The sequence below is a fragment of the Natator depressus genome, chromosome 2, assembly GCF_965152275.1.
Source record: "Natator depressus isolate rNatDep1 chromosome 2, rNatDep2.hap1, whole genome shotgun sequence".
Lineage (NCBI taxonomy): Eukaryota > Metazoa > Chordata > Testudines > Cheloniidae > Natator > Natator depressus.
In genome coordinates, this window is record NC_134235.1 from 89382252 (window position 1) to 89394909 (window position 12658).

The following is a 12658-nucleotide window of genomic DNA, read 5'->3' on the forward strand; positions in this document are numbered from 1 at the left end:
ACAACATCTACATGTCTGCTTTTGTACAGGAATACAAGACTAGGTCCCTACCTGGAGAGACAGTAGACATTGGGTGGGCAAGGTAAGGGTGAGGGTCATAACCTAGAACTTGCAGTAATTGGTTTACTTCAATTTTTTGAAGTGGTGGGAAGAACAAGCTTCTGCTTGTGAGTAGAGGGTAAAAGTTGCGGGGGTGGAACATTTCTGTGAACCTACTCTGGACGTCACCCTTAAAGGAGGAAAATCCCATAATTCACTTATCTAATAAAATAGATTATTGTTGTCTGGGGCGCAGCGTGGGGAGTCAGGCATCCTCAGGTTCCCTCCTCACTGCAGAATTAAGGTCCCAGAGACCTACGTTGTTAGAGCTCGGGAGGAAAAGCCTCCAGAATCTTCAAGAAGTTTCATACTCTTTTTTGTCATGGTGCAGCACTCAAACTTCCTCTTAATACTTCCCTCTGCAGCCCCTTTCACCAGGAGCAGCACAATGTCAGCCAAAAACATATCTCCTCTCAGGAAGACAACACCCTTTTGGAATCTCACCATAAAGGTGAGGAACCCAATAAACACGCCCACACTCTCCAAAATTGCTTGAGAAAATGACCAGGAGAATCATAGTAGCTATTGAAATCATAAAAGTGAATCAAAACTGAAGAAAACTATTGTGGACTTTATTATTCCCTTCCATGCCTCATTGGAATAAGTCTTATAGGAAGAGAGGAAAATTCTAAGTGAAGGAAAGAGACTGCCAAAAAGCCCTGAAATTTGAACATATCCAGGAATAAACTCCATGTTGTTGGTGGCATCTGTTTTTGTCATTCACAAGATATGGCAGTCTCCCTTGCAGCAGTTACTAACCCAAAGAACCTCTGACCAAAAGATCAAGAGCACACTATAAAAGGACTTGAAAGCATCCTCTATCTCTCTCAAAGCAGTGCTGGCTACAATACTCTTTGGGAGGTCCACTAACAGGGCATCTGTTCTGGTGCGTTGACCTCAAAACCCACAGACATGTGCACCAATGAAAAGCTCCAATATCAGACTTTTCGACAACATGAATTTTTTTTGATGATGGTTCTAAGGATGTCATGCTCTCTGCAACAAGAGCTGTGGTTCCCAGTACTATCATCAAGTGACAGCTCTGGCTTCCATGTTGGAGAGCAAACAACTATTCTAAACTAATTCTGTACCTCATATAGGAGGGCCGTTTGAGGGAAAACTGGCAAAAGTACACATCTAGAGTCCACCAGCTTGAATTAATAAATTTCAACTGCCCTAAATTATCAGGTTCAGAAACCTACCACTGACTTCTTTAAAGTGCCCTTATGGGGATTTAGCATGTGTGTTATAACGAAGTAAACTTTGTAGCAATTAGGCCTACTTTACGGCAACAAATCCTGTTACTTGCTGTTTAGGATTTGAAATAGATTAAGTACCATACATGAATATCTCCACCCCCAAACAACTCTGATTTCCTCTTAATCCACAAGGCCTAGTACTGTGAGCTGTCTGCCAGCGAACATGAGAAATAACACAATTCACTAATCTAAAACCTTCATCACTTTTCTTTTTTCAGTGAAACTTACTTTCTGTTGCACAGCTTCTCTCCTCATTCATTCATTGTGCTAATGCTGTGACCTGTGGAATTGTGGTCCAGTGTTGTTTCTGGAGGCTCCAGGACTAAGTTCTGCCCTTCAGTTCAGGAACCCAGATTTTCTGTTCTGGCAGTGGAACAAGTTGGTCAGTTTCTCCTGACCATTTTGTTCTAAAATTTTTATTTTTATTTGTTTCATGAAGTTGCGATTTACAATCTTCCTTCTCCTCCTCCTTTTTCTGGATTGGATAAATAGTACGTGCATCGGAGCTGCTGCTGCAGTGCCTCCCTGCTGGACTCCTTTGTGCTCATTGAGGCATGGCAGCGCTGTCCTGCAAACACCTGGCTTAAATTCAAGTGGTATTCCTATGTGAAACAGCATTTACAGGCTCTACAATGGGTGAATTATGCCCTGCCTGTTCCCTGCCAGCCAGCACTGGTGTAGGGCTAAGTTGGACTGGCACATTGTGGGCCCACCCTGGCCTGAAGAACTGCAACTCCAACACAAAAATGGTGTTCCCTGACTGGATGAAGTTCTTGCTTCAAGTTCTACAGGTACAGTGTGGATTCTTGGGTATCTAGCAAGCACAAAATACCTTTTGGGCCAGTGGAGAACTAGGAGGAGGACTTGAACTCCCTCTTTTTTGTATCCTTTATGTGAACTGTCTTGAAAGTTAGTCTTCTCTACCCAGGACTTTATTTCCATGGTCACAGAAAAGTTTTGACTTGCTATTTCTTGCTTTTGGAAGGGATATAAATACTTAAGCCTCAATTATAAGCCAACCTCCAATGGGAGATAAAGGAGACTTACTCTGAGTATTGTAATTTCTCACTCTGTGATTTCTTGCACCTTCTACTGATGCAGTTAGTACTGATCACTGTCAGACAGAACAATGAACTTGATGAACCACTAGCCATGTTTGTGGGTTTTGCTTTTATTTTAATTTTTTTAAGTGAGAGACTGTGTTGAAATGAACTAAAATGATGTATACTATGAATCTGAGCCTCGGTGACTTTTCAGGAGTTAGTGAGGCAGGTTGTGCCTTCTCTTTTTTCCTCCTTCCTTCTTGATGGCAGGAGAGGAAGTAATCTGGTCCAGGCCCAACATACACACCTTCTCTATCAAAGGACTTTTGGGTCAGATATCAACACATTCTTAAACACCAATACGGATAATGATTGAAGCCCCAGCTGGCTACTGCCCAGAAGGCTCTTCAACAGCAGGAAAAGTAGCTAAAATTCTCACTGTTTTCAAATGCAAAGGCTAAAACCAACCTTCCTTTTTTCCTGGACAGTAGCAGGATTTTTAATATGCTGTCCTGGCTATATGTCTAGCTGAAAGGAACATCAGGAAGATCTGACAAGACAAAGCTCATGGGACATTAATAGCTTTAACTTGAATGTCCTTTTTAATTCTTCCTTTGTCATGGTTTCAGTACCTCCAGTTTGGCTTCCAATTCTACCAGATGATTTTGCTCTTACAATTTATTCTGTGGTTCGATCTGAAACCACTGTAGTGGCATGCACAGTGATTTGAGTTTAGGCATTGAGTCACCTTAGGAAGTTCAAGATAATTCTTTTGCATAGTTAAAAGCCTTCAACAATAAAAATCTCGAGGTGCAAGTTTTTATTGCAGATGTTCTGTTGATTTCCATAGTTCCTTTCATTTGGGTTTTACTCAGTTCGTTTGTCTTTCAGTGCTGTTTCAAGCATGTCTGAATATTGGTTTTTCAGTTGGAGCTGTACCCGTCTCTTTCCAGTGCATGGTTCTTCCATCTTTTTACTACTCCTTTTGTGAAGAGAGATTTTTGAATTATCTTTTCTTGTGAACCAGCACCTTCTTGGGACACAGACTTGGAAACCAAACAACTGCCTTTGAGCTGTTAGCTAATAGAAGTGTTTTCCTATGCTTTTAAAAAAATTGTATTCTTAGAGCAGAGGTTTGAGAAGGAATTTGAAGGTAGATAATGTAGCTTTGTGGATGTTTACAGGACGTACCTCCCAAGTGTGTGGGGTAGCATGGGAGAAAGCAGGAAGCTGCTTGTTGGTAGGAGGCTGCATCATGGACTGATCAGAAGCGAGCATTGACAGTTTGATAGCAAATGAGAGAGATGGTGGGGATTGACTGTGAAGGGCCTAGAAAATGAATACAAGTAGCTTGTGTTTGATGTGATATAGAAATGAGGGAAGGGAGTGGAGGGATTCAAAAGAGGGGTGGAATAGTCAAAGCACCAGGTTAGGAAAATGATCTTTGTTGCAGCATTCTGAATGGATATGAGATTGGATTTGTCATGTTCATGGAGAAGGACATTTTAGTAATCAAGATGCAAGATAAGAATTTGGGTAAGAGCTATTTAGCTATGTAGATAGGAAAGGCCATGTCTAAAGGATTTTACTCAGAATTGGCAAGATACAGACAGGACACAGGACCTAGAGAGACGTCAGTTGAAGATGGCAATGTCTGAGTAATAGGCAGGATGATGGTGTCCACAATGATCGAGAGGAGGTAACAGTCAGGGTTTTGGGGACAAGATTAGGAGCTGTTTTAGTGCAATGTTGAGCTTAAGCTGACAGTTAGGTATCAGTGAGGAGATGTCTGAGAGACCGACCAAGAATTTATATTGTGCAGAAGGTGACAGATCTGAAGCAGTGAGTCAGATCAGTGAATTGTCCACACAGAAATGGTAATTGAACTTGTGGTTGCAATATTCCTCAAAGGTAAGGTGTAGAGGGAGAAGAGAAAGTGACCGCGGACAGAGCCCTGTGAAACCTCCAAGGAAAGCTGGAGCATGAGGAGGGTCATCCAATGCTCACGCTAAGGAACGATTGGAGAGAGGGAGAACCGGGACAAAGATTTCAAGAAGAGTATGATCAGTGTTGTTGAAGGCAGCTGACAGGTCAGCAAGGATGAAGAACTGGTTCTGAGCTTTAGCTAGGAAGAGGTCATTAGTGATTTTTGGTAAGTGGTTTCTGTGGAGTGCAGGAAGTGGAGGCTGGATTGGAGAATGTCTAGGATGGAACTGCAAGAGAGCAGCTCCAGATAGTGATTGTAGACTGCGTATTCAATGAGCTTAGATATCAAAGGAAGATGTGGTGGTAGTTGGAGAGGCAAGTGGAGTCTAAGGTGGGATTTTAAGATGAGAGAGACTAGAACATGCCTGTATTATGAGGGGAAAGAGCCAGAGGAAAACAAGAGCTTAAGGAGAACAGTAAGGGAGGGGATATGAGAGGGCACAAGGGAGATCTAGAGATGGGGTGAAGTCACTGCGGGAAGTGAAGGGGTTAGGGTAGGGGAGCAGACTGACTTCTGCATCCATGATGGGAGAAGAGAGAGTTGGAGGAGGAGGAGAAGGAAAGGCAAGCTGAGGAGAGGGGGGAATGTTTTGTCAGTTTTCTTTTGGAAGATATACGTGAGATTCTGTTAGAGAAAAGTGCAAGCAGGAGGAGTAGAGGGTCTGAGGAAGGAGTCAAAAGGTGGCTGAGTGTGCTGTTTCTCAGGGTACCCAAGAGTGAGATTTGCTTTGTTGCCACCTGCCTCCAGTGTGAGGTGTTGTCTCTGTAACACAACCAGACTGTCAGCCACTCAAGCACTCTCCTCTGGGCTATAACAGTCCTGCCTTTACCCTGCAGATTAAGAATAGATGCACCCTTGTGGACACTACTTAAGTGTTCCTCTGTGATATTCAGCCCCGATCATTGGATAGCCACAGAAATCCCATATCTTCCATTCCCAAAGGAGCCATGCATCCCAATTTTACCTTAGTCCAGTGCTGCTGTGTCTCACACACCAGTTGAGTTCAATTTTAGTAAAACAAAAGAAAAGTTATTTGAGAAAGAATAGAGATTCAAGTGAAAGCAAGTGTGAATGATGGAAACAGTCATGTACAAAACAAAATCATAAAACTAGGGCCTATACTTATTAATAGTTACCTTTCCTATCTCCTAAAGTAGATTCTCACCCCAAAGTTCAGTCTTTTGCAATGTTTGCTAGCTCAAAGGAGCTAGGAGCACAGCTTCTTTCATGAAGCACCCTGGCGTTAGCAAGATACCTTCTCGGTGAGTGGTTCCAGGGGGTCTTTCTCCATCCTATGATACACTGAATCAGTGTTCTGTCTTCATTCACAGACAGGGCAGTCCCCTTGCTGTCAGATCACTTCCATGTCATTTTCACTTCCAAGTGGTTTTGATGTTTATGGTTTGTCTTTGATGGTTTTCCATTGACTTTTCTGGGTTGGTGAAAAGGTAAACAATTGAACACCACATTATGTAATCAGCTAGTCAGGGAGGGTTGACAATTCCCTCCTACCTGAATGGGCCATCAACAAGACTTATTATTCCATGATGACTTATTTCACTCCAGTATTATAGGGCATAACTTTCAACATAGTTATATTATTGTATACACATCTCACAATGATGAGTATCAAAGTTACAAAACTTCAGTAGAGACCTCACATGCTGCCCTTTATGGATGAATACCATGACAGTGGTGCTTTGGGTGTAGTGAGTTTGTCAGATCTGAGATAGGAGTTACTTCCAAAGAACAGTGAACCCTTTGCCAGTTGGCACCAATGGGCCTCTGTGCCAAACTGGTATTGTGTGGTAAGATTCAATTAAATTGGAGAAATAGAGTTGTTTAGCAGGGAAGATAGCAGAACTGAGGGAGGAGAGAACAAATTTGTAGTGTAAGTCAGTTGGATGTTGGGATGCTCTGCAGTGTGAGAGCAGGATCATAGGAAGCAGATGGGGGTGAGCTAGTATTGGGGATTGGTAGGTTTGCATCTTGTGATGCGGGAGAGGGGCAAGAGTCAGGGGTGGAGGAGAGAAGCATGCAGAGACTAACAATCCTGTTAAGGGAGGAGAGAGCTGAGAGCAGACACAAGAAAGTAATCAATACTGGTGGACTGGAAATCATGGAAAGGCAGAGTGACAGGTAGTGAGGAGGGGATGGGGCTGATGAGCAATGCTGAACGAGACCAAGTGATGGTCAGAAAAGGTAAATTCTGTAGCAGAGAGAGAGCACAATGGTTGGTGAAGAACCAGCCAAGTGAACAGCCTTCTTAGTGAGCATGGGAATTGAATGAGGATTGCAGGTTGAATGGAGAGATGAGGGTGAGAAAGTGAGTAGCGAAGGGGTTGAATGGAAGTTGGTGTTCCTGAGGGTTACTGTGGGAGATCGGAGAGGAAAAGAGAGCCAGGTGTTAATCAGAGGATGGATGATGTGGAGAAGCTGGATGGATGCTAGATGAGAGCAAAATGGAGGGTGAGAGGAGTTGTACTTTTTCAAAAGAGGAGAAAGAATGAGAAGGGAAAGGAGTTGGGGGGGAGGTGTTAGACTTGGATTGAAAGAGAAACCCAGCACCCCCACCACAGCCTGATCTGGGGTGCGAGGGGGAGAGAAAGGAATGTGATGCTTCCCAGGAGTATCTAGGGTTGTGAGGCATCTTGCCACCAGCCACAGGCAACACAAGCAGCCCCTCTAGGTCTATGCAGGCCCTGCGCTCGCTTGCGCTCTCTCTCTCTCTAGGTTAGTGATAGGCACACTCTAACCACCAAGCTCTCCAAGTATCTCCCTAGAGCAGGGGTCCCCAACGCAGTGCCCGCGGGTGCCATGGGACCTGCTGGAGCATTGTTGTGCACCCGCAGGACACCCCGCTGCTGAAATGCCGCCGAGAAGCGTTGCTGTTTCTTGACGGCATTTTGGTGGCGATGCTTCTTACCGCTGCTGCTTGCTTGTGGCAGCATTTCAGCAGCGGGATGTTTGGCGCCTGCCAGAGTCTTTCACAAGAAAGGTTGGGGACCACTGCCAAAGAGTGTCTGACCCCTGTTCCACTGGATACTCTCAGTATTTACTGATTCACTGCTTCCAAGGAAGCTGTAAAAACCAGTTTACAGGTTACACTTCAGATCACAGCTCCACTATGTGTTTGTAGTGAAAACAAATAAGCTTATTAACAAAGTATAGAGATTCCTGTGATGGCAAGTAGAAAGGGTTACATGTAAAATGGAAACAAAGGGTTACATGTAAAACGAAATCACTCTCATTCTGGTGCCTAGACTGTATTAGACATGAGAGTATCTTGTTAATTAAGTATTGCTCACCAGTGCTTTTCAGCCAGGCAGGCTGTGTGATCTCTTTTTTTATGAAACAAGGCATAAAATCAGAAGTGTAGGACTGGAAGGGACCTCAATAGGTCATCTAGTCTGGCTCCCTGCACTCAAAGCAGGACTACATAATAACTAGACCATTCCTGATAGGTGGTTGTCTAACCTCTGTTCTTAAAAAACCCCCAGGGACAGAGATTCTACAATGTCCCTCGGCAATTTGTTCCAGTTCTTAACTACTCTTACAGTTAGCAAGCTTTTCCTAACGTCCAAACTAACCCTCCCTGCTGCAATTTAAGCCAATTGCTTCTTGTCCTATCTTCAGAGGTTAACAAGAACTATTTTTCACCCTCCTCCTTGTTACAACCTTTTATATGACTAAAACTGTGTTATGTCCTCAGTCTTCTCCATACCAAACAAACCCAATTTTTTTTTTTCAATCTTTCCTCATATGTCATGTTTTCTAGACCTTTAATTATTTTTGTTGCTGTCCTCTGGAGTTTGTCCTATTTGTCCATATCTTTCCTGAATTGTAGCACCCAGAGCTGGACACAGTACTCCAGCTGAGGCTTTATCAGCATGGAGAATAGCGAAAGAATTACTTCTCATGTCTTGCTTACAACACTCCTGCTAATACATCCCAGAATATTTGCTTTTTTTTTTTTTTTTTTTTTTTGCAACTGTTGACTCATATTTAGCTTGTGGTCCAATACGACCCCCAGATCCCTTTCCGCAGTACTCCTTCCTAGGCAGTCATTTCCCATTTTGTATGTGTGCAACCGATTGTTCCTTCCTAAGTAGATTACTTTGCATTTGTCCTTCGTGAATTTCATCCTGTTTACTTCAGACCATTTCTTCAATTTGTCCAGATCATTTTGAATTTTAATGCTATCTTCCAAAGCACTTGCAACCCCACTCCGCTTGGTATTGTCAGCAAACTTTATAAGTGTACTCTCTGCCATTATCTGAATCATTTATTAAAATATTGAGCAGAACCAGGACCGATCCCAGGGGGACTGCACTCGATATGTCCTTCTAGCTTGAGTGTGAGCCACTAATACCTATTCTCTGGAAATGGTTTTCCAACCAGTTATGCTCCCAGTTTTATAGTAGCACCATCTAGGCTGTATTTCCCTAGTTTTGTTTGAGACGGTCATGCGAGACAGTATCAAAAACCTTACTAAAGTCAAGATATACTTCAACTACCGCTTCCCCCCACTCAAAAGGCTTGTTATCCTGTCAAAAAACACTATTAGGTTGGTTTGATGATATTTCTTCTTGATAAATCCATGTTGACTGTTACGTATCTTATTATCTTCTAGGTGTTTGCAAATTGATTGCTTGATTATTTGCTCCATTATTTATCCGGGTACTGAAGTTAAGCTGACTGGTCTGTAATTCCCTGGGTTGTCCTTATTCACCTTATAATAGATGGGCACTGTATTTGCCCTCTTGTAGTCCTCTGGAATCTCTTCTGTATTCCATGAGTTTTTGAAGATAATTCCTAATGGCTCAGATATCTCTTTGGTCGGTTCCTTGAGTATCCGAGGATGTATTTCATCAGGCCTTGCTGGCTTGAAGACATCTAATTTGTCTAGGTAACTTTCAACTTGTTCTTTCCCTATTTTAGCCTCAGATCCTACCTCGTTTTCACTGGTGTTCAGTAGGTTAGCTGTCAAGTCATTACTAACCTTTTTGGTGAAAACTGAAACAAAGTCATTTAGCATTTCTGCCACTTCCACATTTTTCTGTTATTGTTTCCCCTTCCAATTGAGTAAATGGCCTGTCCTGTCGTTGGTTTTCCTCTCGCTTCTAATGTTTCTAGAATGTTTCATTGTTACCCATTGTGTTTAGCAAGTTTAATCTCATTTTGTGCCTTGGTCTTTCTAATTTTGTCCCTACATGCTTGTGGTGTTTATATTCATCCTTCATAATTTGATTTCGTTTCTACTTTCTGTATGACTTTCTTTTGAGTTTCAAATTGAACATCTCCTACTTAAGCCAGGGTGGTCTCTTGCCATACTTCCTATCTTTTGTACACAGTGGGATAGTTTGCTCTTGTGCTATTAATAATGTGTCTTTAAAAAACTGCTAGCTCTCTTGAGCTGTTTTTTCCCTTAGACTTGCTTCCCATGGGATCTTACCTACCAACTCCCCAAGTTTGCTGAAGTCTGCTGTCTTGAAATCCATTATCTGCATCATTGTTTTTCTTCCTACCATTCCTTAGAATCATGAACTCATCATTTCATGATCACTTTGACCCAAGCTGCCTTTCACTTTAAAGTTCTCAACCAGTTCCTCCTATTTGTCAAAATCAAATCTAAAAGAGCCCCCCCACCCCCTCCCAATTGCTTTCTGCACCTTCTGAAATAAAAAAATTTCCAATGGACTCCAAGAACTTGTTGGATAATCTGTGTCCTGCCGTCAGCTTCTTTCCTAGGTGAAAGAAGCTGTTTCCTTGCGTTACCTGATATACCAGACCAATCCTTTGATCTTACCCATAAAGAGAATACCTTTGTGCTGATTTTCCTGTAGGTTTCCTTGTAGATTTCATCATCTGGCACCTGGTATCTAGCTTGGTATGCAAATAGGCATCTATTGTATGTCATACAATACACACATGACCAGACAAATAACTGCAAGAGAAGTGTAGAGGGATGGGTGTGAAGCTAGGGATGGTGGCACCGGAGGGGTGGAGGTTCTGTTGAGAATGGTTGTGGCAGGGAGAGAGGATGGGGATGGAGGGAAGGGCGGGGTTGGGACAAATGGCTCCAAAGGTGAGGAGAAGGCAGAAGAGGAGTGTGGATGTAAGCTCTGGATTAATGCTGGTGGAAGGAAGGGTTGATGCTATGGGGGGAGTGGCAAATGGGTGAGAGGAAAAAAATAAATTTGATAAATGCTGTGGAAGTTATGTTTTTGTAACCCCCATCAGGCACCAAACTTCCTTTCCCTTGCACTTGATGAAGTGAGCTGTAGCTCACGAAAGCTTATGCTCAAAATAAATCGGTTAGTCTGTAAGGTACCACAAGTACTCCTTTTGTTTTTGCAAATACAGACTAACACGGCTGTTACTCTGAAACCTTTCCCTTCTGAGGACGAGGAAAAGTGAGCAGCAGAGTTCTGGCATTGGTACATTGTGGGCGGGGGGGACCCAGGAGTTGATCTCATCGGGTGCTTTTGCAGTCCCCCCTCATGAAGCTGGAGTTTGTAAAAAGGGCTGTTGCCCCAACAGGCCTCACTGTTTGGATTTGCAAAGGAAGACACGAGGTCCTAATATCACTGCTTTTAGCAGAACTTGAGGGGTGGGGTGGGGTGGGCACAACCCAAGAATATGGGTATTTAAACAGTCAGTTTATCAGTAACTACTACTTACCTCTTTTTCTCTGTTTTTATAGAAGTCATAGAAGTGCACACAAAGGAACATCCAGACTCTGTGTCAGCCACATTCACTGTTGATGAAATGGAGACTACAGCGGGAATAAATAAAAGCATAAATATGCAAACTGCTACTGAAAATAAAATAGAGGTATTTCCATGTATTTATAATATGAAAGTATAAGAAAAACTCAATTCATCTGAGGTGTGACTATTAATTAAAATTAATAAGGTATCAAATGTGAGCTTTCACAATGAGCCATTGCATTTTTTCTTTCTGTAAAGTAGATCATGTCAGATGATGCTCATCTGCTCTAGAACAGCAACAATCTCTGACTCTGTTCAGGATCCTTTCATATTAAAGAAGCTGCCTCTTGATCGCCATCTTATTTTTCTCCCACTCCCGAACTATCTGAGATTTCTTAGTATGTTGACTCTTTGGTGGATGGGGAAACAGTCTTTAGATAGTCTCTGCTATCTAGAGCTTGAGTTTCAAAACTGAAAGGCATGTCTTGCCTCAAATACATTTTCTAAAGAAAACTTTGGTCATTAGCAGCTCAACAAAGTTGTTTTGGCGTTTAGCAATGCAAAACCAAAATAAGTTTGATCTTGAAAATAGCTAACTTTGTATTTGTTAATCTCGGGGCTCTTACCTTTTTAATCTGGTGAGGCAAGATTTATCCCCTCTGTACGTAGAAACGGTCACCCGGTGGAACTGGTGTATTAGGAATTGAATCGTCATGTTGGCAACTTACCTTCCGAGAGTTCAGGGTGTGTTGGCGACACTTTCATCAGGCATTTCACCATTGATCATGAGTGGGAGCTGCATGATTTGGTAGTGAGTAGTATCTTTGCTCAGTAGGGACCTCCCTTCTGGGTTCTGTTAGTCTCCCAAATGAATAGGAAATGCAACAACTACTGTTCCAGGGAAGCTCTAGGTCTAAACTCTCAAGGCAATGCTCTCCTTCTTCCCTGGTCAGGACAGCTGAAATAGGCCTCTCTTCCCTTACTGCTCCTATTGTGAGTTCTATAGAAATTTGACAGAACAGGGACAAGTCATCCTCATCACTCAATTGTCGCAGGCAATTTTAGTTCCCAGTTCTCCTTTTAATATCATTTCATCCTTCAATCAGCATCCAGTCCTTTTGCAATCTCTTGATGTGGGGAAGGACAGGATCAGGCAGCCTGACCCTAAGATGTTTAATCTCATGGCTTGGTTTTGAATGGGTATCAACCTTAGAATATTCCGGCTCTGAAGCTGTATAAAGGTAGAAAACATTCCAATAGGAAATGCTGTTCAGCTGAGTGGAAGTGGGCACAGCTGAAACGTGTATCTCCTGAGTCAGCAGATAGAACATATTCACCTTACTTTGTGCTTTCTCTCAAGATGACTGGGCTGTCCTTCAGTTCTGTATGAGTCCACCTGGCAGCAATCAGGGTGTGCTGCCCACCATGTGATGGATTTGCACCCAGTCCAGTAAGGGGTTGTCACTGACTGCCCTGTAACGATGGGTGCTTCTGTGCTATGGAGATTTGGCTTAGATCCCTGACACCAGCAGTCTGCTGACCGTACAGTGGCCTCAC

At 42.8% G+C, this 12658-nt stretch overlaps 1 protein-coding gene across 1 annotated transcript in view; it reads left to right on the forward strand.

The window, feature by feature from the left end:
• CEP192 (centrosomal protein 192) overlaps window positions 1-12658 on the forward strand; it is a 211938-nt gene that overhangs the window by 82969 nt on the left and 116311 nt on the right. The window contains 1 exon segment of the mRNA XM_074943491.1: window positions 11095-11225. Within this exon segment, the coding sequence (XP_074799592.1) occupies window positions 11095-11225 (131 nt within the window).